Raw genomic sequence first — 27,026 nt, 5'->3', positions numbered from 1 at the left:
GCCAGGGATGCGTCGCAACCTGAGGGCTCCGGGGCAGGTTACAGATTAGAAATAGACACTTGAGGAGAAATAGACGCGGGGAAGAGAAAATGGGAACTTTTTTTTCTTTTTGATAAAGCATCCCCGAGGAGGCTGAGATGGGGGCAGCGGGAATGGGAATGTTTGCCGTGACCTCACATTAGCTGGTTTTTAGCAGCAAAACCCTAAAATGCTGTCACTTTTAGCTGAGAGCAGCAGATTCCCGCCGCCAGCCCCCGCGGCTCTCCCTCTCCGCTTTTTCCCCAGCCTCCCGGGCTGCTCCAGCAGCGTTCCGGAGCCGGGAGCCGCCGCGGGACGGGACGGGGCGGGAGCGGCCGGGAGAGGGAGGGAGAGAGGCGGCCCGCGGGGAAGCTTCCTCCCGCTCTCCCTTCCTCGTCCGGCGGCCGCAAGGAGCGGACCATGGCCGGCAGCCGCCGCCGGGAAGGCTCCGCGCCGGGCACGGCCCCGCCGCCAGGTCCCCCCGGGGGCAGCGGGCCCTGGGCTCGGAGTTAGAGCCTCGCCCTCGGGCGGGCGCGGGGCCATGGGCACGGCGTCGTCCCTGGTGAGCCCTGCGGGCGCTGTCGGGGAGGTGATCGAGGACACGTACGGCGGCGGCGGCGGCGAGGCCTGCGAGATCCCGGTGGAGGTGAAGCCCAAGGCGCGGCTGCTGCGCGGGTCCCTGCGGCGCGTCGGCGGCTCCCGGCCCGGCGGCCTCATCGGGGCCAGCTTCAAGTCGACGGCCTCGGTGCAGGAGCTGGAGTGCGTGGCCGAGTACGAGCGCCTGAGGAAGGAGTACGAGATCTTCCGCGTCAGCAAGAACAACGAGGTGGCCTCCATGGTGAAGAAGGAGGCCAAGCTGGACAGGGAGAACAAGCGGCTGCGCGCCGAGCTGCAGGTAGCGCCCGCTGCCCCGCGGGTACTGAGGGCACTGAGCCGCGATGCTGAGGCTGCCAGGGACTCGTCCCGCTTCCTGGGGAAAGCTGTGGCAGGGAGGTGACGGGTGCGAGGGAAGGCAAGGTGCTGGGTGTGAAAAACGCTAATCACTTGTTTTTAAAATTTTAAAAGTTTAATAGTAATAAAATGGTTATAAGAATAGTAATACAGTTAGAGTAATGATAATTTGGACAATTTGAATTAGGACAATATGAGACAATAGAGACAAAGAGTTACGGACGTCCGGGTACCTTTTTCTGGGCAGCACGAGCCTGAAAAAGGACACACGTTAACAGAGGATTAACCCTTAAAAACAATAGCCTGTTGCATAGTCATACACTTCTTACATGATGCATAAATTCTATTCAAATACAGGATTCTGTGTGGTCATCGTCAACTTCTTCTGAATCCTAACAGCGCCTTCCAGGCAGGAAGAAGTTCGTTTCTTCTGATAAGAGGGCAATAAATTCTTTTTCTCTGAAAGATTTAGGTGTCCTGTGGCTGCTATTTCTCTGCAAGTCCTTTCTTTAAAAAAAAGTATCCCACATAGCATAGTTTCTATTTTAGCATTTTTTATAACCTAAAACTATATTTAACACACTACTTAAGAGAATTAATACAGCATTACTTTCAAACACAACACATATAATATTCATTTTAATATTTGCGAAAAGCCAATCATAAAATACGCATTTTTCACACTGGGGAAGTGGGGTCCCGGTGCTCTCCTGCCAAACCATTGGGATGCCCTCAAAGTGCACCTCTGGGGATGGGGACCATGCTCTGCGCAGCTGTGGCGACCTGGGAATGGGCTGAAGTTGTGCCAGGGGAGGCTTAGGCAGGATATTGAAAAAGGTTCCTCACCCAGAGGGTGCTGGGCACTGAAACAGACTCCCCAGGGAAGTGGTCACAGCACAAGCCTGACAGAGTTCAAGAAGTGTTTGGACAGTGGTGTCGGGCACGTGGTGTGACTGTTGGAGTGTCCTGTGCAGGACCAGGAGTTGGACTCGATGGAGAGATGTAGGGTGCTGAGATAATACTGTAGTCGGACCTGAAAAGTGATCTGAAACCTCTTATGGGCAATAAAACTCTGAAAAAAATGAATTACTAAATGTTTTTAGGCACTTCAGAAAACATACCAGAAAATACTTAGAGAGAAAGAAAGTGCATTAGAAGCTAAATACCAAGCCATGGAGAGAGCTGCTACTTTTGAACATGATCGAGACAAGGTCAAAAGGCAATTCAAGGTATGGTTTGACTTTTCTATTCCTGGGAAAATGACCAAAAAAGATGGATGTCACTTGTTCTCATTCCTCAAATGAACCCTTCTCCAAAAGCTTTCATGAGAGCCTCTCCTTCTTAAAGATACCTTAGAGTGTCGTAGCAGTAGATGCCTATTTCCATTAAAGTAATCCTATTGAAAACTCTCTGTAAGACTAAGAGGAAAAAAATATGAAATAACTTTATAAATATGAAAATAAGAATATGAAGTGATACATCATAAACTAAATTCCTGCATTAAATTTGAACACAGGAGTATATTTATATTTGAGAGTGACGAGAAGACATGAGCTGCAAACTGACACATGCTGAAGTGTGTTCCATTAGTAAATAATGGAACTCCACAGAGTTCCATAATAAATGTTATACCTTGAATTGTAAGGTGTAACATGTCTAGCTTACATTTTTTAAAAAACTGTGTATTGGTGCAGCTCTTTTGGCTGCAAAAATATGATAGTTAGAGACAGTTTGCACTCCCTGCAGAATGACTTGAAAGGCCAGGCAAATGTTTCTGCTTTTCCTTTGCTGCAGATGATACTTTTGTCGCCCACAACAGGTCCTAGTTTTTCACTATTTTCAAGATTTTTCATGTCCTTAATTTTAGTTGTCTGTAACTACATGTAGTTCATGTTTGTCAGATATATAAAAAGAGGATTGGTTCAGACCTTATTTAAGAAAATGAGACTTGAAGACTACTTCATTTCTTTGAATTTAGAACTAGATTCATGTTTTCTTTCCCACATGATGGTAATAAGTTACAAACAGGACAGCTGGAGATGCTTGATCAATTTCTGTCGTAGGAAATTGATATTTCTACAACAATAAAATGTAAATACAAGATTATATGTAATTGTAAATAAAAACATGGAAGAATAAAAGGGAACCTTTGAAAAAATTGTTACATTTGTAGCAATTTTAGAAGACAATAAAGTTTTAAAAGTAAAAATACTTGTTTTCATTTTTAATGAACATGCTAATGCAGGCTTCTTTCAGAATGGTATGCTAAGGTTTATAATGGTAAAATTTTAAAAATAGATAATTTTAAACTGTGGTTTCTTGCTTATTTCTGATTCATGATGGCTTCAGATTGACATTTTCATGCCTTTGCCTGGTAAATGAATGCTAAAAACTTACTTTTCCAATTGAAAGTAGATAACATGAGGTCAGGAATAGATGCTGATTTTTTTTTTCCTTCCTGCTAATAGATTTTTAGAGAAACTAAAGAAAATGAGATCCAGGACTTACTGAGGGCCAAACGAGAGCTAGAAGCAAAACTCCAGAGACTCCAGGCCCAGGGAATCCAAGTGTTTGATCCTGAAGAGTCTGATTCTGACGATAATTGCACAGATGTTACAGGTGAGCATTTCATCCCCATCACTTTATGTTGGAACATGACTGAAGTCTCCAAAGAGTAAAGCAGAAGACGTCTATTTATGTTGTTTTGAAAAAAAGTTTTATTAATCCAGATGAAAAGCAGCTTAAAGTAGTTTGAAGAGTAAAAGCAGCAAACCTTGCAAACTTGGTTTAGATTGTGGGAACCTCACATTTCTGATGTTACAAATGAGTAAATGAAAACAGAATACTGTCTAGACACAGTTACTTGAACACTTTTTAAAAGTTGTTCCATTAGCTGTTCTGAGTTTCTAGTCTTTTCTGAGTTCTCTTATTCTGTATCTGAGAGATGATGCTCCAGCATATCCAAAAATCACACCAGAAACTAGAGGGAGTCTTAGACACTTTGGATGATGACATATGCCAGTGTCAGATGCTGTGTGTTCCAGAACAGCAGAGTTAGATCTTTAACAAAGAAGAAGTAGGTACAAAGCCTTGTATATGCTGTATGAGGAATTTACTAACATGGAAAGGGTTAGGATGGGTATGTGAGCAATCTATGTAATAGCAAATATTAGGAAATACCCTCAGCCTTTGGTGTCATGGATTCTCGTTATTTTTGGACAAGCAACCATTTAGAACTACAGCACACAAAGGTGTGAGGAAATCTGCTGAAGGAAAAAAATATGGTCAGTGGTATGTGGCTGGAGTATTTAGAACTGACAATTTACCTTGTGTAGTGAAAATGAAGAGGGGTTTTTGTTTGTTTTCCAATTCTTAGCTGCTGGGGCGCCGTCTGAATACTGGAATGGAGGAGTGTTGGGAAGTGAGCCATCCATGGGTAGTATGATGCAACTTCAGCAATCTTTCAGAGGGCCAGAATTTGCTCATAGCTCCATAGATGTCGAGGGACCATTTGCAAATATAAACAGAGGTAAGTAATGATAATTCGTTTTGCTGGGATTGGTGTCTGTGGAATTTTTTCAACTATGCTTAAATAACTCTGTTCCTTCTTAGATCCTTTTCTGTCCACTCTTGGGTAATTTAACTAAAGGATTATTTGGACTTCCTTGTAAAAAATAAGGAAATGTAGCTATATTTTTAATATATATGATGACTATGGTATGTATAGCAGTGATTTTAGCAAACAGCAGTTACCAGTGCTTGGTTGTTAATATGTTCCTTATGTTGAGAATGGAAGATAGTGGCTCCTTCTTTCAATATCTGCTGGTGTTCTTCTTTTACATTTGTATTCAGATTCTCTACTTCCTGAGTATGAATGTCATATTCTTATTAGAATAAATTATACCACTGTTTTGTTCATTGATTTTGCATGGATTTTGAGTCTGCCTAGGAGGCCACTTATGGAAATCTGATTGTAAGACCAGGATATACAGTTGTAATGTAAATCAGTGCTTGATATTTTCTTGTCAATAATTGCTGTTCTGAACTTTGTTTCCCAAGTGGCCTCTTGTATATTGGCTTCTGATACTCTGGTTTCCTTTGCTGTTGTCCTGGCTCTGGAACCTCTCCTGGATATAGTTGGCTTTTAGCAGTTTTTCCCTTTTTAGTTCAATCCTTCAGGCTCTGTCTGATTCACAAATCTGTGCCTGCAAAGTGGGAGGGGTGGGTCTTCCCTGTGGTGGTTCCAGCTTCATACACTAAGCCTTTCATCAATCTATGTGGTCCTGAGAAGAGAACCTATTCCTATCTTGAAAGAATGACCAGCCACAAAATGAAGAGTCTAAGAAAGTTTTAAAACTCATTGCTTCTGTAGGGAATAAACATACAGTGCTACAGAAAGCAATGGATTTTTTTCTCCAGAAGAGGAAATTCCCACAGTGTTTTGCTGTCATTTATTCACGTGGTCTAATTGAAATATGTGTAGGTCTGAAGGACAAAAAAATGTTTGGTTATGAGTGAATTTATTACTCCTGCATATTGGTACTTATTTTACAACTATTAGCTTGATTTTGTGGAAACATTTCATCAATCATTTTTAAAGGAGATATCATTGTGGTGATGACAATATGAACATATTTAACACTTTTATTTTGCCACATTGTCAAATTGTGTGACATTATCAAATGGTATGAGTTCTCAAAATTTGTAAAATTTAAATAATTGAGTAAAAACACTGCTACTATTTTAAATGAAGTGTAGTATTCAGGATGTTAAGAGGTGATGACTTAACTGTTATGCGGTGCGTTGACATGTGAAGATGTCTAAGACTTCATTTTGGGTTTTTTTTTCATTGGCAGATGATTGGGATGCTGCTGTTGCCAGTTTATTGCAGGTTACTCCTCTGTTTTCCCACTCTCTGTGGAGTAACACAGTAAGATGTTATATTATCAGTACAGATGAGACTCAGCCAGAAGTGACCATCTTCATTAGAGTGAGTACCCCCAAACCTGTACTCACTTATGTGCTGTCTTGTTTCCAATGTGATGCTGGTTCAGAAATTTGTCTAATACTTCTTAAAAGCTTTAGTAGGTGTAGTCTGATTTCAGTGAAATCAGTGAAAGTATTGTCAAGGGCTTCAGGGGAACAAAGTGCTTAGAGAAAAGAAACTGAGATTTGTTTGGTAGGTCCTTAGTGCTATGCATGGTTAGTAATAAAGCACTGTTGCTCTCATTTGCTTTCAGAACTACTCTCCAAAACTTCAGAGAGTCTGTGAAACAATGGGGTACTTCTTTCAAGTCGTTAATTTTTCAGCAGAGAATGAAAGACCTCTTCAGGATGTAAGAAAATGGGAAATAGAAAAAAGTTCATTAGTAATTTTGCTCCTGCATTTAACTTTGCCAAGGTGAGTATTTTCCAGGCTGGTGAAACAAATGGCAGCTTGTAATTTATGCAGAGTGCATAGTTTATTAAAATGTATGGGATGCTTTGCTCAGTATGTTTCCTAAGCTAGTAACTTCAAAGTGATACTCCTTCAAACTTTAGGTTTGCTAGTGTAGACACTTAAAAAGAATGAATCAGCTTTGTACCATTTTCTTTTTCTTGTAGCTACAAATTCTCTTAAAATACAGCTTGAACAATGTCTTAATAACATACAGAAATGTTTTGCTTTCCAAGAGGAGCTCTCTGTTGGGCATGTGGTTATGTCTTAGGACTTCAAGATGGCTGATGTGAATGTCCTCAGTGTTTTTCATTTGCTTATCTAGCCTTACACCTGTCCATAGTATTTGAGGTTTATTCTATCACATATTAGTTCCTGGTTTTGGCTGTCTTTGAGACTAATTTCATGGCTCTCCTGTGTGTTACTGTATGCTGTCTTTTGACAGCTTTGATTTAGTGAAGTCATGATGTTTCATGACAAATAGTGATGGAATGTGGTCTGTTTGTTCAATGAGTAATTTCTTAACCTTCTAGAAGAAGAAGCATGATTCACTAAAGAAAATACACCAAAGGAGGGATACTTTTGAATTGTGTTAGGAATGTTACTGTTATGTGTTATATGCTGTTGCCAAATAACCCAGTTTTATGTATGTGGAGCAAAAATGTGTAAGAACAAAATATTCAGGGAAAAAAAGCCCCTGAAAGTATTAATTTAGAGAACTTCTCTTAGAAAAACTCTGATGAGAATTGTAGTGCTTGTGTAAAGATGGTAATATTTGGGCAATCTTGTCTGCTATTATCAGCATCCCCAAGTAGTACAGTTCCTTTGTGGAACAGCAATAGATATCTGTGGATATCATTCACATATATAAATGCAAAGTGCTTTTGAATTTGGAGGTGTCAAATTCTCCTTTTAAGATACTATAAATTGAAAGACTGACACCCAAGACACCTGAAAAATACTAAAGGACTCTTCCTAAAAAGATCAAAGATAGAACAGAACCTTCAGATAACTGGTAGCAAAGCATATATATGATGCTTATTAATCATATGTGAAACCATACTTTTTCCATGCAAGGCAATTACCTTTCACTCTGCATATTGCTATGACAGGAAAAACAACTTTAAATTTACCAAACAATAATTGTAAAAATTAATACATGGTTTTGCTGGTTTTGGTACAAGTAGCATAAATCTCTCTCTTAGCTTTTTCTTGCTTCAGAATTTTTCTCAAATTCTCTGTTGAAGTATTTGATTGCTTTTTGCTATAAATAGATATGACTTTTGAATTAGATTTTGCAGTGAAACCCATCTTCGGAGCTTGTGTTGATTGAACTGTTTACTACAGCAGTGTAATATAGCACAAGAATGCTGATTTCCAATCTAGTTGTTTGTTGGAGGACTGTGAAGAAGCCTTCTTGAGAAATCCAGAAGAAAAACCCCGGTTAATTTACCACAGAAGGGAGGACGGCAAAGTCAGTTCAGTCTCAGTGCAACAGTTAATTGAGCAAATTTCTTGCATGAACAAAGCAAAGGTATGGCATTTAAAAATTGCTGTAAACAACACTGCATGCTGATAGTCCCAGATTTTAGAAGAAATTGCATTGCACTCATTGCCCTGGCTGCTCATTCTGTCAGCAGATTGATGAAGCTGAAATTTATGAATGTTATGAAATTTTCATTAGCAGGGTAGAAAAAAAAAGCCACCACATTTTCACTGAAAAAAAATGGCTATGCTGTAAGGTTAGAATTTCTTACCTGTATTTAGGCATTCAAATGGCAAAGTTGTTTATCTGAGGTCCCTCTGTAGCCACTGAAGGGAATGAAGTATACCTCTAGAGAGATTCCTGCTGCCTAAAAATCGATCAGTTATGATCTATTTTCCTCTACAGAGACAATGGTTGAGAACAGCTGAAATTAGATGCCCAACTTTTAAAGTTCTTAGGCAAAATGAATCTTACTTAAGGAAGACAACAGAATGGAATTTAAATGTGTTCCAGAATGTTTTTGCTGGAAGTCCTAAATATTGTTCTCACTTGGATTCAGAGTTGTGTCATGCTTTTCCATTTACTTTTTCAGATGATTGACCATGTTGGAGGTATGGAGGAAGGAGCATATGAAATCTATAATTGTGTGGAAAAAATAATTAAACAGGTAAAGTGCATCATGCATTTTAGCTTTTTATGTCTATGTTGATTTATGATCTTAAATGATGTCAATGTGATTACTATGTGGTACTTAGGTGTGATTCAAAGTATCTCTCTGTTTTATCGTTAATATCTGGCAAGTAAGGAAATGTGCAAGTGGAAAATAAAACCCCAAACTGAGCAGTGCTTTTATGGACAGAAGCACTGGACCATGGAAAAGGGTTCTATTTATGAGCCTTAATTAGCTTTTAATTTCTCTTTATCCATATCATAGATGCATCCTCTCCTTATTCTTGTGGTGAGTTGTTTCCACTATGAGATATTTAAAATCAATGTCTTGAGACCTGTGCATTCAGAGTTAACTTAGTTTCATTTAATTGCTTATTTATTTATGTTCTTTGCTACCCTGCAAGGAAACGAGCATATTGGTGTTAGTAGAGCCACATTCATACTGAGACTAACAGCATATGTGCTGGCACTACAGTTGCAGTTTTCTCCATGTAATTTCCTTTTACTTAGGATATATTGGGGTGTGAAATGACAGACCTAGAAGGCAGGGATTTGGGTAATAAGGAAGACTCTGCTGCTCCTGAAGAAGAAGTTTTTGGTGATGTACTGTGGGATGCACACGATGAACAAGAACAGATGGAAGCTTTTCAGCAAGCCTCTAATTCAACATGTGAGCTGGGATTTGAGAAAGTGAGTACATTATAAAGGTATATGGATGAAGAGAAAGTATTAACTCACTTTCATCCCTTGTTGGGCAAGATGCATTTCTACAGAAGAAGCTGTGTCTGAGAGCATCCTTAAGGCTATCACTCCTTATGTTGGAAGAAGCCATATGTCTGATGTAGATGGCATATTTCTTTTCTGGGAGAGATGCCAGTTGGTGTGTTGTTGAATGACATTGATGAAGAAGTAGTTGTTGTGCCTGCACTGGAGAAAAGCACTGTAACAGTGTGCCAGAAGCAGAGCATCCTCTTAGATGTTGGTCATCATAAGAAAACACCCTGAGTATCTATCTTTTTTCTTCTATTTTTTTATTTCTCTTTTATTTTTCCCCAAGGAAATCCAGTCTCTTTCTTGACACCTGGAGTTAGGTCTTTAGGAGATGGTTAATGAAAAGATTTCATCTCATCATGCAGCTGTAAAAGAGGAACAAAGGAAACTTTATAGTGGAAAGCTGCTGAATACCTCAGTACTTACTTATTACTGGAAATAATTTTTTAAAACTTTTTAAGTTGTGAGTATCAGGAATATGTTGGGAAGATATAATGAATGTAGGAAGATAAACATTAAAGTAATCCCAGGATGTGGTGCAGTAGTTTATTTTGGCATGCATAACATAAGCATGCATTTTCTGTTACTGCATTTAAATTCTTAGTACCCCTATTTTACTAGCACAATATATTCTTTTACTTCACCACTCCTATATTGGTAATGGTTTGGATGATTGTAGCATCTTTACTACATTCTAGAGCAATAGAATAACAGAACATTAAAGAAAAAATACCAATGCATATCTCAATGCACCTCTTACTTCGAAGACAAAATATTTCTCCCAAGCAAGTGAAGAGTGTTTTGCTTTGGTTTATTTTGTCATCTGCTGTAATATTTTTGGACATTCGTATGCTGTAAGAAAGCCTTCCTTTGTATGCTCAAAATAGTCATTCATGGCAGATGCCAACTTTTTCCTGGCAACCATATCCAGTGCAGTGGAGTAGTTTGGGGAAAGGGCAGGGCAAGGAAGCCTGAACTAACAAAGAGCAGTGTTGCTTTACTATAATAACACTAATTCTGTTGAATACCACTGAAGATTCCATTTTAAAAAGAGTTTTGAAGAAAGTGTTAATTAATTCTACACTTTTTAAAAAGAGAAAATAAATTCTGTGGTTTAAGTTTCCTTGCAATATCTATTTACACTTGTATTGTATTGCATTTCAGCAGTTTCTCCTTTACCTTAATAAATTGGTTACATGCATTTTGAATCAAAATGGTTTGCAATACCAGGCACTATATTTCTTCCTTAAACACTGGACTATTTGTAATGATTGCTTCTTTTTTATAGTATTTTGAACGTCTGAATGACCTAGTAGCAGCACCAGCACCAATTCCACCATTGCTTGTATCAGGAGGACCAGGCTCTGGGAAATCTCTCCTTCTGTCTAAGTGGTAGTTTAAATTTATTTTTTTTAATATTAATGAAATTTAAGAAAAGAGTTTCCATTACATTTCAAACATTGTGACAGTAATAAGAGATAAAATGGGGGCATTTACAAAGTGCTAACGTTATTGAAGCATCCTGGAAAGATTTGTGATATTTCAGTAGCTAATTTCACCTGGGCTGCTTTTGACAGCTCCCTGATGCCAGCTGCAACACTGTATGGTAAGGCATCACTTACATATCTATCTTTGCACAGCATTACAATGTGGTTTTGATAGCTCAATTGTATTGCCCTTCTCTCATACAAAAGAAAGAAAGAATCCTCATCATTTATCATAGACCATAGAATTTTACGGTCACTTGTATGCTATGACAAAATTTGCTGATAAATGGATGGTGTCATTGCTTTTTGAAAGTTTAGTGGCACATGACTGTTCAGTGCCAGGAAGGGCACTTGCTAATTGTTATCAGTAATGGTGAGAGTAAAAAATGGAATCTGACATTAGAAGTTCAGTTGTAGCTCAGGAAATGTCTATCCTGTTTTGTAAGATAAACATGGAACATGTGTAGCTAAGATACTCTTTGGCAAAACTGATGCATTTTTTTTGAGATCTATTTGCAAAATTACAGTCTGTTGAGTCTTCTTTTTTTCTTTCCTTCTTTCATTAGGATTCAACTACAGCAGAAGCATTCTCCAAACACTCTAATTCTTTACCACTTTGTTGGGAGGCCCATGTCTACCAGTTCAGAGACTGCATTGATAATTAAGCGCCTTACTCTGAAGGTAATGCTGTATTACATGCCCTGCATTGCATCTTTCTCTCTCTGTGTGTGTGTGTGTGTGTATGTGTGTGTGCGAAGATAACGTTTTCTACAAATTTTTCAGCATCACGGAAAAGTAATACAGATGTAGTAGAAAAATATTCAGGTTCAGATTGGTCAGGGCTCTGGGCAACCTGGTCTGGTTGAAGATGCCCCTGCTCATTGCAGGGAGTTTGACTAGGTGGCCTTTTAAAGCTCCTTCCAATCCAAACTCTTCTAGGAGTCTATGGAATGTAAGGCATTATAGGATGAGGGGAATCTGATCCTATACACTTAATGGATCTCAACTAAATAGCATCTCTGGGATATTCATAATAGATCAGCATTAGCAGTTATGTTTTCAGTGACCCATATTGATGACTTATAAAACCATATAATTAAACTCCTTCCAGAATTCCCTGCCATCTGGCCAATGAGAGAGGCAGGTGGTACATCTTGTGTCTAGGTGCTTAGAAACCCGAGGCTGTGTTGGCCACTTGGTACCATCTTGTTCCTAGACTAGGCTCTCTCCTATATTAATTTATTTTTAGTTGTGTGCTAAATACGTGGGGAATAAGAAGGATCATTTTTGTGCCAGGCTCTGAACTTGCTTTTTCCATCACAAGAGTAGCACTAAGGGCATTACAGTACTAAAACCTGTAGAAAAATGAATTCAGTTCTGCTATCCATGCAGTTTTTTCATCTATCTTAGATGTTTGCCTGTTTAATCTGTGCAACTTCAAGTCCTTTAAGTCTCCATATTTCTTGTCTGTTGTGTAAATGTTATCTCTCTAGAATTTACACACTGAGTTCAAGGAACGTTCTTTGTTCGGCATATACTAGAAGGAAAGAACTCTGTGTGAACTTGACTAGAAAAATTGCCCCCACATCCCACAGAGTTTTTTTGGGGAGAGGGTGAGGTAGGGGGGGAGAACTGCTTTTTTTTTTCCTTTTTGTGTCTACAGGACTTCTTTCAACTATCCTAGCTGATTTTTAAGGTAGAATTTCTTGTACATGTTTATAATTCTGCAGCTTATGCAACACTCTTGGTTAGTATCACCTCTGACTTTTGATCCAGCTAAACTTCTGGAAGAGTTTCCCCGTTGGCTGGAAAAGCTTTCTGCACGCCATCAAGGCAGCATTATTATAATTATTGACTCTATTGACCAAATACAGGTATGTTTTCAAAATCTTTGCCATTTGTCAGCCTAAGAGGAATCTTGACTATTTTAATAGGTGCAGTCATAGCTGTGTAACAAAAATATTAGTGTTTGCTTTGCTCTGAAGAAAACATATAGAAAATAGTTTTGTAAAAAGTGCAGTTGAGTTATTTTTGTAGATAAACTTTTTTAGGGTTGTTTTGGTATTTTTCTTCTAAATTTTACCTTTACCCCTTAATTTTTGAGCAGTCTGGTTACATTACTTATCCAAAGATTCAAGGCTACGAGCTGACTTACTGGGCATGTATATAGCCTGGTTTTTATGAGGTGAACATTTCAACAATAGTATTCTATCTGCTTTATTTAGTGTATAGTTGTGCTGATAGATATAAGTGGGTCATTTAGTACTGTCTAGAGGACCAGTTCATGAAAGATTTTAAAGGACTGGAGAATTTAAGACTCCTTTCATTGGGTTGCACAGTTAATGAAACATAGCAACTTCTGGCATTGTTTTGAACAACCTCTGTGTTAAGAAATGAAAATTTGTTTTTAAGCAAGCTGAGAAGCATATGAAGTGGTTGATAGATCCCCTGCCAGTGAACGTGAGAGTGATTGTATCAGTGAATGTAGAAACGTGTCCGCAGGCTTGGAGGTATGTTACATTTCTGTGATGTGACAAAGTGTCCTGGCTTAGAATTATTATTTTAAGTTGCAGTTACTCACTGAAGAGCAGACAGATTTGTCAAGATATGGAGATTTAATAGGATAAGATTTTGCAACCTATGAGGAAAATGAAAGCTTCTCTATTTTAGCTGCAATGACAGATTTTAGCTGTTGGAAAACCAGATTTTTGTTTTACTGTGATGGATCTACCCACATGACTGTATGAAAGATGATATTAAATGCAGTCAGATGCACATCAAGAACTGCAGTACCATGATGTAGATTCAGGATAAGCCTAAAAGTGGAAATTTTACTTCAGATGACTAGAATTTCATAGTAGCAGGGAACAACTTCAATTACTGCTTTGATAGAAATCTTTAAAAAGCTCTGGAACTCTGATGTCTTTTTTTTTACTCTTTTGTGATTTAATAAGGTTCAAATATGACTTTTTTATCTCTTACCAAAGGTTATGGCCCACTCTTCATCTTGATCCACTGAATTCCAAAGATGTTAAATCTCTCATTAGTTCAGAATGTAACTCTGCAAATGTTAAATTGACTAAAGAGCAGGTATGTCTGTTGCAGTTTTTCTAAAATACCTTACTCTAGTATAACTTTTAATGAAAGCATGGAAAGATTAAATTAGCCCAGCTGCCAGAGTAAAGAATTATATTTAGCAAACTAAATGTGACTGCTCAAGATAGCATGAAGTTTGAGTATTTTTACCCCATGGCTCACAGCCCTGAAACACAGATGGAACAACATAAATTTTTAACAGAAAAACTGTGCAGTTGCACATACTGTTGTAAATGTGATATTTTATTTTAGAATACCAGAAGCTTTAATTATGTTTTAATTAATTATTTCTGCATAATACTGTAACAATCACTGACAGATTGGGAAAAACAGTATTTCACCTTTGCCCTTGAGACTAATTCTGTAAGGTAACCTTCATGTTAAGATACAATGTTAGACCCTAACTCTGCATCTTAAATTCAAATGGGACTTTTCACTTATATGCTCCTATAACTGGAAATGTGTGCAGTATTTTGTGCACTACTTACTATGTTATAGTCTTCAGATGTTGCACATAAAAGAATATCTGGAACTTTTGTTTTCTTCTCAAACAGTGAACATTTTATTTGTATGGTTAGTTTCATCTCAGATGATTATTTAAAATGTTATAGGAGAAGAAGCTTGAGAGACATTGTCGTTCCGCCACGACTTGCAATGCTTTGTATGTCACTCTCTTGGGCAAAACCATTGCTTGGTAAGTTGAGGTGTTTTGGAAATTACTATGGTCATCACTAGATTAGAGGACTTCAAGTAGGCTAGCCTTCTGAAATACTTTCATTTAACACAGAATGAATCTTGTTAGGAAAAAATGATGGAGAAGTTTTGCCCTTCACTGACTCTGAATGCAACAGGAACAGAAATCAGAGAGTTTACAGTCACCAGTTTGATACTAAGTGAATCCAAGTTGTATCTATTTGTTTCCAGCTTTTCTATTTTTATTTTATTTTAATTTGTTCTTCTTTATGGGTGTATCAGTTGCTTCAGTGGTTTTTAAAGGTATTTGGAGAATGTTGGTATTGTGTTGTTAAACAGTTAAATTCAGGTGTGTTGTATTTTCGGATGTACCAGAGAGTTTGCCCCACAGATTTTTAAGGCTACAAGAAAGTTCAACAACTGTTTAGTTTAACTTCCTGCATATGGTCCTTAGCCTTGTAATTCCTGCTGTGGAGAAAATTAATCTTCCCTGTTGTGCAAGAGAATACCTAATAAGTGCATTGGCTTCTTATTAACCTAGACGACTTCTTGTTGAGAAAGATGCATTTTTAGTTAAGAGCCTCCCAGAAGATGATACACTAATTGGTGATTTACTCCAGGTGACTGATTTCATTATTTTTGTTCATGTTTTATGTTCTAGAAGACTTAATTGCTCCTGAAAATGTGCTTTGTAAATGCATTAAATGAAGTAGCAGCATGTGGTTTTATCTTTATCCATCCTGATGTTCCTGCTTGTACTCCTTCTGGAGAAAAGAACACTGCAGCCTAGGTTTTTCAATAAAACTGTTGCAGCTATTTAGAAAAAATCAGACAATGTGCAGAAATCGGTTTGCAAGAATTCACCTCTTCTTTGTTGAAATCTCACCAGGTGCTGTGCACCTTTTGAACCCAGTAGAAATCCAGAGAATATTTGAGATAGAACTCTTCTGTAGTTTCAAATCAGTCTTACTCAGCCAAATTTAATATGCTAAACCTTACCCTTTTTGTCCTTCTGCTCAGTGTTGGAAATACAGGAAACATTGATGAGATTCTTCTGCAATGTTGTCAGTGTCAAGACACAGTGTCACTGTACAGGCTTGTTCTGAGATCAATTCAGGATTCATTGCAGAGTGATAAAGAGAAAGATCTTTTGAGAGAGGTAAGCAGAGAATGCATCACTGTTTCTACAGGTAATGAATACTCTTCCCTGTAAAGAGTTTTCCTTAACTTAAAAGTAAATACAAATTTATATTAGTTCATATATATGATTCAGAGATTATTGTATAGAAGGGACAATTATTATTAGTGTAATTATTAGTATAGAAGGGACAATTAAATTAGTGTAATTACATCTGTTGGATAATTATAGAATGTATGACTGCTTTGTGTTAAATACAACTGAGCTGTTGTCTCACAGAATAAAGTAGGGCTTTTTCACTATGATGTGATACAGAATTAGCACTTCCTTGCTGATCACTACCAGCATCTAGTGATTAATTTCATTGAGCATAGTAAATGCAATCAAAACATGGTGTCTTATGAACACAGGCATTGGTTATTACATTTCTGACTCCTCTTCCTACATTTGCAGAATTTCCCTCTCGTGCAAAACATTTTTTTAATTAGTACGTAATACTCTTACTTGCTACTTCTTTCATTCTGGGAAGTCTGAGGAGCCATTTGTTTGTCCCAGAGTGTCCCATTTGGTGCTTTATCTATTAGAATATTAAACCATTAACACTGAGGTCTCTTCTTTGAGAAGATGGAGAGGGCTGATCTTTATGAGACCCTGTATAGGCAGGGTTTTTTTCCTTTGGCTGTAAAATTATCACAGTGATAAACAGTATTTTTCTTGAGACTTCAGTGTAACTAAGCTCTCCAGGAAATATTGCTAACTGTGTGAAATCTTGTTTTCTGCTTCATGCAGATACTGTGTGTCATTGGTGTCAGCCACAATGGGGTGAGTGAGTCAGAGCTGATGGAGCTTTATCCTGAGCTGACTTCTGCAGTGCTGGCCTCACTCCTTCATAGCCTGCACAAAATGTGTCTGCTGACATATGGCTGTGGTTTGCTGAAGTTCCAGCACCTCCAGGTAAAGTTTGTAATTCTAAACATGTGCAAGTGAAACTCCAACTCCTGACTCCAACCCCTGTTTTTTAGATAAGTTCTGTTGTTAGCTACCTAGGCCTTGAAATGTATGTTTGCTCATCCATTCTCCTTGGGTTTAGAAACACCTTGAAAACTACCAGAACTATGATAAACCAGTATTGCTGAAAATCTGGCCTTTCAAATCTTCATAAATTTCTAATCTATTAATTGTTAACTCCATGTATCCTAGAAAACATTGGCTTCCCAAAAAAACCAAGAAGAATTGAAAGAGAAAGGAATATTGCTTGAATAACCAGAGCTGTGGTCTAATGCAAGACAATTTGTTTGTAGTGCCTTTGTCATTGGAAGATTTTCAGTTCTACAATATGAGATGTATTTCATCACCCTGTGTATCATCAGCACTTAAACAAATTAAATGCATTCTCTTTCTTTTAATTATATTTTCTTTCAGGCCTGGGAGATGGTAAAACTAGAGTATATGGAAGCAGGTGAAAATGTTATTTCTGCCTATAGACAAAAACTAGTGGAATATTTCACCATGCAGTTAAGGTAGGTCAGAATTCTTCAGGAAGTGCTAAATTGCAGATTTCATGCCTCATAGATATTTTGGTTTCTTCATATAATTTCTTTGAGTTTAGTACATTATTATGGCAAAATAACTATGCAAAATTGTCAGCTTAGAAGTTTACTTATTGATATGTTGCTTTTTGGTTTTGGAAAAGAATGAGGTCTGTGAAGGGGAATGAGTATACGATAAAGTGATTGTTGGGAAATGTAGGGCATGAATTTATACCATATCAATTATTTTGTGGTCTCCAACCCCCCATGAATTTTTGTGGTCTCCAACCCCCATGGATTTCCCAGTAAATGCTAGGAAATTTGAGTTTGCTTGGGACTTGAAGCAGAAAACCACTTGTGTTCAGCAAGCAATTAGCACATAGATAAGAAGAAATCTGGTAGGACAACTGAACATCTACAAGTTCATATCCAGCTTGAAAACTGATTTGCATTTACATCTCAAGTTAGTGTCCCAGCTGTGGGCTGCTGCTTATTGCTCCTCCAGGCATCTGCTGTTGGGTAGGAGAAAGCCAAGAGGGCCACAGTGTGCCAGACAAAGGACGCACAAAGGGACAATGGGCTGCTGCAGGGCTGCAGTCCTGCTGGCAGGTGTAGATTAGCCCATATGGGATGGAGAAGCAGCTTCCTGTAGAGTGCCTGGGGGTTCCAGTGCCTTCTGAGGTGAAATTAAAATGAACATATAAGAAAATGGAGTACATAGGTCTTACAGTAATCTTTTCCGACATTCAGGTGTGGAAATTGTATGCTTGCCTGGTTTTCATAGCAAATTTACAAGATGCTAGACCTGTCAGAGTTTTAATTTACATTTGTTTTTCTCTCAATAGTCAAGACCGAGTGACTTGGAGAAGTGCAGATGAACTTCCCTGGCTCTTCCAACAGCAGGGTGATAAGCAAAAGCTACACAAGTGTCTTTTGAATCTCTTTGTGTCCCAAAACCTTTACAAAAGGTACAAAGGTAGAAACTGCTTTGGCCATTATAAACATTTCTAGTAATTTTTTGTCAATATAAACCAGAAAGTGACAGATTCAAATACTCAGTAGAGGCTGAAGTGCTAAATGCTGTTTCCATATAAATAATGTATTTTTTCTATTCTGTTACACCCTGGGGGGTGGTAAAGGAATAAATATTGCTGTTGAATAGTGTTAGTCTCCATGGAATGTCTCTGTAGATGCTGTAGCATAACAACAACATTTGTGCATGTAGGCCTTTTTTCCTAAGCTAGCATTAGTCTGAATAGAAAGGTATCAGAGATAAGATTTTTTTCCTTGTTAAAACAGGGGACATTTTGCAGAATTGCTGAGTTACTGGCAGCTGGTTGGGAAAGATAAGAGCTCTATGGCAGCTGAGTATTTTGACTCTTTGAAAGAATATGAAAAAAGCAGTGAGGGAGAGGAAAGTATGATCTGCCTGGCTGATCTTTATGAGACCCTGGGACGGTTTCTTAAGGACCTAGGTCTTCTCAGTCAGGTAAGTACATTTAGAGATTGTTGTAACAGCAAAAAGGCAAATGAGGCAGAGCTCAGTGTGTGCTTTCTGTGGCAGCAGTCAAGTTATTGCAGCATAGAGGATGCTGCCTGCTGCCCTCACGCTCTGGACTTGGCTGTTCCAGGCTGTAGCTCCTCTGCAGCGCTCTCTGGAGATTCGAGAGACCGCGCTGGATCCAGACCACCCCAGGGTGGCACAGTCACTCCACCAGCTGGCAGGGGTGTATGTTCAGTGGAAGAAGTTTGGAAATGCTGAACAGCTGTATAAGCAGGCACTGGAAATCTCTGAGAACGCTTATGGAGCTGAACACCCTCGGGTGGCCCGTGAACTTGACGCACTTGCAACCTTGTACCAAAAGCAGAACAAGTAAGCTTAATTTCACTGCTGGTTTTGGTTTATGTGGAGGTAGTACAAAAAAAAATTAACAGCAAAAGTTTTTGTCCTGAGGCCAGAATTTTTCTTTGGCTCTTTTTTTTTCAGTTTCATATGTTCAAATGCAACCATGAGCATCCCCTCTCTATTCTTGTAGCAGGTCACATAGGAGGGGCCAACTTTTGTGCTTAGTTTAAAAAAAAAACTTCCAGACATAAAGGAGAAATATTGTCTGTCCCTAATCATTTTGTAAATTTTATATTTGAAAATGTGTGATTATTTTCAAGAATCTTAAATTTTCAAATCTGTACACTTGAGTAACTTAGAATCTTTCCAGGATGCTTATTGATACCACATTTGACATTCTTCTCACACTCCAAATAACTACTTTCAGATATGAACAAGCTGAGCAACTGAGGAAAAAGTCCTTCAAAATACGCCAGAAAGCAGCAAGGCAGAAAGGCAGTCTGGTAAGGCAGTACTTGATATTTAAGAAGAGGTACAGGGCATGTTGCTAAACAGATGTGTGCTAAACAGATGATAAATTTAGTCTGCAGAGCTGATAATGCTCATGGGCTTTTGATAATTGTGGGCATAGGCAGTGAAGTACCTTAGCAGCAGCTTTGGTAACTGTCCTTTCAACTCTGCTGGAAGTGGAGATGTGTCAGTATAACTGGAATGGAGTTGAAAGTTGAAAAGAAAGAAGTGGCTATATACATTTCAGAGATGCAGAATTACAACCAATACGACTGTGTGTCAAAGTCACAGTGGAAAATGGTGATCTCCAGAATAGTTCAGGCATTTATCCTACTAGTGAATGCAGTGGTTACTGCAATGGAAAATTCCAGTAAAAGTATTAGGTGACATACAGAGTTTTCCCCTGTTTTCTTCTCCTGTGTTTTTTTTCAGCTACAGGGTTTCTTTTGTCATTTTTGAGCTAAGAGTTTATCACGTAATGCCTGTACTGTAAGAGTTCAGCTAATAACTCCAGAGCTCAAGTTGTAGCTCTAATGAAAGTAGTAAAAACCCATAAACATGTTGCTATTTCCACAGTCATTAAATAAGAATTAATTTGGTTCATGAATATTAGGTCTATTTCTGTAATGAGTTCTTCTGCAAAAATATTTTTATCAAAACTGCAAAGATCAAAAATAAGCAGAGTGTGTAAAAATGGCTGCACTTTTTTTACTTTGATTTATTTTGTTTGTAAGCATTAACTTGCTTGCCCATTTTAAACAGATTGATGTGAAGCCATGAGTAGTATTTTATATGCATTTGTATGTGGTGTTTAGGATTGGAGGTTAAATTGATTTTAAGTTTTGAGGTTCTAAACCTAAGAATTTGATCTGAATTTGTTATTTGAACTGTGGAGTTTAAGCAAATTAGCATGTCTGATACAGGGAGAGAGGTTGACTGCACAGTAACTTGTATTGCCTGGAAATTTTCACCAACATTTCACATTTTTTGTGCAATGTGCTGATAGATTGTAAGTAAGCATTTGCCATGTAGCTCAAAAATAGAATTTAAGGAGGATTATTGTGCTACTTAGGCACCAAACTCTTGGTTTTCTATCTTTAGTGTTAAACTTTAAGTGTACTGGTGACTGGCTTACATTTCCTTCTTTTTTCTGTAGTGTGGCTTTGCTCTCCTGCGTCAAAGAGCCCTGCAGCTGGAAGAGCTCACGTTAGGCAAGGATACATCAGATAATGCTCGAACCCTAAATGAGCTTGGAGTCCTCTACTACCTGCAGAATAATCTTGAGTGAGTTGCACTGATTGTGACACATCCACTGAGTGTTCTCAGATGTCTGAGATGTTCTCAGATGTCTGAGTGGAGGCAGAGCAGGGAGATCTAGCAGTAAATGCAGACACATGATCAAATACTTGTCCCTTATTCATTCTACTGGGTTTTGTTGACTGTGAAATTCACTCCTATTTTCTATTTGGTGCTGTTGGCATGTGAGTATTTACCAAGTCAGTGCACTTCCTGCATTCAGAATTGATGTTCCACAGTTAATTAGCCTTTGGTGCAAATTCCAGTTCTCTCTCAAACTTCTGCCTTCTCTGCTCAGCTTCACTATTTTCTAACTCTCTTTTGCAGTGTTCATCTTTGAACAGCAGGATTGTTGTTTTTCTATGACAGTGTTACAAGAAGTCATGAACTAAATAGTCATTGTGCCTGTAATCCCTCAGCTTTTACCGTGACATCCCACTAAAAGCCTGAAAGGGCCAGAAGAGCACAAAGGTGTTCTAAAAGCAGACAGAGATAAACAAGGGTGTTGAAGAAGGGGAATAAAAGGTCAAGGTGCTGATTGTTTGTTTAACCACTCTTCATATCAACTTCTTTAGCTGACAGAGGAATCTAAGCTATGTGTTATGAGGGAATTGTGAAGTAACCTAAATCCCACTCTACTGAACTGAGTCTTTTCAGAGAACAAAAGTGCCCAGCAAAAAGCACAGAGTGAGTTCTGGAAGTATTTCTACTTCCAGTTCTTCCTGTACCTGATGTCTAAGGTACCCTTAGCTTTTGGATAATTAGAGAAGTATATAATTATTTAGGATCTGCATACAGAATCACGATCTCTACAGTGAAGGAATTGATTTTTAACAGTTGTTAGACATGTGGAGTTTTCATCAGTTTACCCTCATGAAATGACAGATTATAGAGGAGCAATATTTTACCTAATCTCATACAAGATTGTTCAATATTCCATGTTATTCATATGTAGTTCCTGTTAAACGCAACCTACTTCAAGAGCAGCTGTATCTCCACTATTTCATAGGTGGAAAAAGGTATAAACTTTGTTCTAGTGGAGGTTTTAGGAACTTTTTAAAATGGATATTCCTGCTCTGAACCAGTAAGTCCAAGACTTCATGTAGTTAAAATGAAATCAGTGGCAGAAGGATATGTCACTTAATGAATAATTATTTGTCACAAAGCCCTTGCATAGAGTGAACACCTTTTGACACTTCTCTAAGAGCTCCAGAATTGAACCGATAGTTCTGTGTCTAAATGGTCTTTTTTTTCTCTAACATAAAGTGGATTTTTCTGATTTACTAAGCTGACCTCTTGAGAATAGCGTGGCAGGGTTTGTGTGGATGTGATGATGAGGAGCTGCCTAGTAAAAATGGATGCTGTCAGTCTTATGGGGGGATCACCTGTAGTTTTGATAGAGGAGCTGCTGTAAAGCTGAAATGAAATAGTAGCACCCTACTGTCATGAGCTAAATGTGCTCTTGGCTTCAGCAGTGACATTACACAGAGTCTTTTCTACTTTGTCAGTTCTGAACAGATTCTACTATGAGTTTCCAAGGCTGAGTTTGTTGTTTCAAACAGGCACTTCAGCCTGTACAGATGTTACCAGCTTTAAAGTATTGATGAGCAAATCTGTTGTGTAGGACAGCAGAGCTTTTCCTGAAGCGCTCCTTGGAAATGCGGGAGCGAGTGCTGGGATCCGACCACCCAGACTGCGCGCAGTCTCTGAACAACCTGGCAGCCCTGTACAATGAGAAGAAGCACTATGACAAGGCTGAGGAGCTCTATGAGAAAGCCTTGGACATCAGGAGGAGAGCCTTAGCTCCAGACCATCCCTCCTTGGCTTACACTGTGAAACACCTGGCCGTGCTGTACAAAAAGATGGTGAGCACACATCCGTTATCTCTTCTGATCACCTAAATTAATTGTAATGTCTTTGTCTTAATGGAAAAAATCATGTTTTAGGGTGTAGGAATAGTTATTTTCACACAATGGCCTTGAAGTTTACAGTCAGTTTAAGGGCAACTTTTAGAATTATGAGGGAGATAGCAGCTCACAAATAAACTGTCTGGCTGAGCCACCTTCAACTTCTGTTGACTCAGTGAAAGATGAGCATTACTCCTGTGAAAAAAGCACTCTGTGGAGTAAAATTAATATAAACTTCTGCATTTTCTAATTTCAAAATGTGTTATGAATATTTGTGTTTGTATATGGTTGTTGTAACCATTAGGTATTATTAGTTTAATAGTGATATATTGTTTCCAACAGTTGAACCAAGATCAAGTTCCATGGGTTATAAGAATTTTATTTATTTTATATTTTCACATTTCACTGTTCTTCAAAGAGAAAAAAGACCTTCATAATCTCTTAGATAAAATTTGCTCATGTTTTTGCTAAATAATTCTTACCTGCTATTGTCTGCATTGAATGGTTTTGGGTCATGTTATTTTCTGCTCACTTCAGCTTCTAATTTTCATGCTGCTGGAAGCTGCAAAACCACTCAATATTTGCATCAAAAAACCCTTTGCTAGTTTGAAGGAGCACAAATTAAAAGTCAGTGGAGACAATTATTTCAGTAAAAGTACAAATGAAAATTCTTTTTACAGCCTTCTCAATGGGACACTTGTGGGCAAAAAATAAATTAAGAAAGGAAGAAATAGACCTAGCCGAGAAACACATTAACTGGGAGTTGAATATGCCCAGTATTTTTGAAAATTAGGTTCTAATAAATAGTCATGATAAATAATTTATGCAGAATATACATATTATTTAGCAAAGTTATCCCCTTATTCTAGAAATAATTAGATCTTCTCCAAGGCTTTTGTTTAAAATAGGTTTTGCTGTTACCATCTTGATACCAGAGAAATTAATAATTTTTTTCATGTTATTTCTAGGGAAAGCTTGACAAGGCTGTTCCTCTGTATGAGCTAGCAGTAGAAATTCGACAGAAGTCATTTGGTGCAAAACACCCAAGTGTAGCAACTGCTCTGGTGAACCTGGCTGTCCTTTACTGTCAGATGGTAAGTTTTTCATGCCTAACATTTATTTTTCCTGTCTTAGGCTTTTTTATGACTTGTACCAAAATGAAACTAAAGAAACTTGATCGTATTGAAAAGGGAAATTCCTTATAGTATTTGCAAATTCTTGGGTTCCATTTTAAACATGGAAAGCATATTTGGCAAGAAAAATGCAGGGAAAAGATAATTGCTGTGAATGGTAGGCATGATACTGCATCTAGGATGCATTGATACTATGTTGGCAAGAAAAATCCTATGTATTACACATCTGTATCAAAGAAATACACATCTGTAACAAAGGAACTTTCTGCTACCCAAAGAAAAAACAGATTGAAGCTTTGCCTCTCTATGAACGTGCCCTAAAGATTTATGAAGACAGCTTTGGCCAAATGCATCCTCGTGTAGGGGAAACACTGAAAAACTTGGCTGTGCTAAGGTAAGATAATATACTTCAACCCTATACATGCAAGTTGCTGCATGAAACAAAACATCTGGGCTTGTGTACTTTCTAGGAAAGTAGAGAGTTTTAAGTACACTATGTTGATAGTATGGTGTATATTTCAATTTAAATGAATTGACATACTTGTTTTATTTGCTTGTTTAAAGTTTGTTTTGCTCTTTTCCAAAGCTATGAAAGGGGAGACTTTGAGAAGGCAGCTGAACTTTACAAGAGAGCTATGGAAATAAAAGAAGCAGAGACTTTGTTGATAGGTGGAAAAGCAACTTCTCGACACTCATCAAGTGGAGACACGTTCAGCTTAAAAAGTGCATTATCACCAAACGCTTTGCTGGAACATGGACAAAGGTGATACAAACCTACTCCAAGAAGAGGCAGTCTCTATGGATATTTTCAAGTAGATAGAAAATTACTAAGACAAATGCATTTTTCCAAGGATTATGTACTGTTTTGGGATTGACACCTGTCTTCATGAATTCTGCCTTAACTTTGCAGACTGTATGGTACAAAGTGAGCTGCTTTCATTGTTCATAGGTACACACATTACTTACTAGCTCAAGTTGTAGCTAATACCAAAACCATGGACTTGATGCCTCCTAGCCTAAGTGCCAGGACTGTAACAAATTAAGCTGAACCAATTGTATAAACTCTAAGAGGCATTTCTTACTTCTGTGTTGTAACAGCATGGCTTACAGAATTTGTGTATTTTTGTATCATCAATCCTTCCTGCCTTTTTTACAAGCCTTTAAAGTTGTTTCTGAAGAAATAGTAATTTTGAAAAAAACTTTGAAAATACTGTTTAACCTCAAGTTTTACCTGCAGGGTTATTTCAGCTTAAGCAAACTTTCATTGAAGGGAGTTGTGCAAAATTAAGTGGCTTCCTTGGGAAACTAGGATATCTAAATATATCATCATCATCTACAGTTAAAGCTGTGAAGGGATTCCATTCTGTTCAATAAAAATACTTCCAATGAGGAATCAGAATGAAGATGATTATGGCCAGATTTACTGTTCTTAAACCTTTAGTAATACATCTACTGTTTAGTCTTACTGAATCCCTTAAAATACAAGAATGTTTGTATTAGCTGGGAAAACCTAGTGATGCAAAATAGATTGCCATCAGATAAAGAAATATTAATCAAATCTACCTGCCTGTTGTATTTCTTAATAACTGAGTCATTGGAAGAATCAGTCTGAGTTCTGTTCTCATTCAGTTCGTAAATGTATGCATCAATTTAAATACATACAAAAAAAACCTTTTTTATAAAATAAGAAATGTAAGTGGAAAATTATTTGAAAACCTACTATAGTATTTCAGAGGCAACTAATGTTAATTTGATCCAGTTTTAAAAATGCAATTGGCCTTCACTTCAAAGGAATACTTGCCTTCCAAATGTTTTTTCTCTTTTATAGTAGAATTAAGTATTACTCATTTCAGCCGTTGTTCTGATTAGGAGGAATTTAGTATTTTGGTAATGCAGTAACTTGGCAAAAGAAAAGGTATATAAAACTGACAGCACAAATATAAAACCCAAATTTGATTTTTAGATTAAGGTTTAGTTGAAAACACAAATCAAAAATAGTTACTGAAGGTATTACAATAGAGCACTAAGAGTTGACACTTCGGAATAGCTCTCTGGATATTTTCCTCTTATTCAGAAAATGGGTTTGTAAACAAAGCAGGGGTTTACCACTCTATTTCAGCCACCTTAAAAAGTTTTAAAAACTGGAAAGTTCTTTGCAGGATTGTCACCAACTGAAAGAGGGGCAAAAGGAAAGACAGACAAATACACATGCAAAAAATCCCAAACAAAAATACCCAACCCCCCTTCCCTCCAAAACCTCAACCTACTCAGTTTGTGTGTGTTTATGTTGCCTCATGTTCTTAGACCCACTAATTCTCTCCTCTAAAGAATTATCAGATGTCTGGTCTAGCTTGTCCTTTCTATTCTGATTTTAACAGGCGCAGTGGTACATCTTCCTCTCCTAAACAGTTTCCCTTATTGTAGCTAGTTTAAATAAGAAGTTACTTTCTCGATCCTCAGTGTTACTGTTGCTGAACTGTTACTATCTCCATTGAGCAACTTCTCTCCAACTTCCTCGTAGGTTGCAGGGTTGGTTTTGGAATAAGAAAAAGAATTAAAGTAAAAAATGATTCCCTCAAACGCAGCAGATCCCAACAATCCATCGTTCTTTAGCAAAGAGGGTGAGGAATCCCTGTGCCTACTCTGTGAACCCAAAGAAAGCTTAAGAGACAGCTTCCATGGAGCTGTACCTCATGGACAGCAAGGAAAAGTAATTTCTATACATGGGATATGCCAAATAATACTTCTGTGTAGAATTCCACCTCAAAGCAGAGGGTCACCAGTTTCAATGGAGATTTAATTACACTGTCAGAATATCAACATCTTAATAACGTTCATGAGACATTGTAAAAACTGAACACTTCTATAAGATTGCCAAATAAACAAAGCTGGACTTAATCATGGCAATGTACTTTGATTTGTAAGTTCATAACCAAGGAAGCAATAAATATTCTCTTGTGTTTTATAGTTAGAGTACATTATATTCCTAAATATCTTTTTAATTAAAAAAAAATCCTTAGTGCTGCTTTTTTGGATGCTGTTTATTTTTAAATAATTTT

The 27,026-nt window shown here is 37.9% G+C and overlaps 1 protein-coding gene across 1 annotated transcript; it reads left to right on the top strand.

Annotated features, from left to right (window-relative positions):
* Positions 1-238: 238 nt before the first annotated feature.
* NPHP3 (nephrocystin 3) lies at positions 239-26,865 on the top strand. The gene is made up of 27 exons (XM_030969614.1): positions 239-913; positions 2,073-2,198; positions 3,438-3,588; positions 4,346-4,498; positions 5,826-5,959; positions 6,210-6,370; positions 7,793-7,940; positions 8,485-8,559; positions 9,072-9,251; positions 10,621-10,724; positions 11,386-11,500; positions 12,550-12,693; positions 13,232-13,329; positions 13,807-13,909; positions 14,527-14,609; positions 15,629-15,767; positions 16,536-16,700; positions 17,169-17,266; positions 18,121-18,243; positions 18,575-18,764; positions 18,907-19,148; positions 19,549-19,624; positions 20,788-20,915; positions 22,552-22,792; positions 23,803-23,928; positions 24,246-24,361; positions 24,554-26,865. Exons 1-27 carry the CDS (start codon positions 560-562, stop codon positions 24,732-24,734), a joined length of 3,954 nt encoding a protein of 1,317 aa, XP_030825474.1. The 5' UTR covers positions 239-559; the 3' UTR covers positions 24,735-26,865.
* The last annotated feature ends 161 nt before the right edge of the window (positions 26,866-27,026 follow it).

Source organism: Camarhynchus parvulus, chromosome 2 (genome assembly GCF_901933205.1).
Source record: "Camarhynchus parvulus chromosome 2, STF_HiC, whole genome shotgun sequence".
Taxonomy (NCBI): Eukaryota; Metazoa; Chordata; class Aves; order Passeriformes; family Thraupidae; genus Camarhynchus; species Camarhynchus parvulus.
The sequence above is the reverse complement of the archived record's forward strand: the minus strand, read 5'-3'. Positions and strand labels throughout refer to the sequence as shown.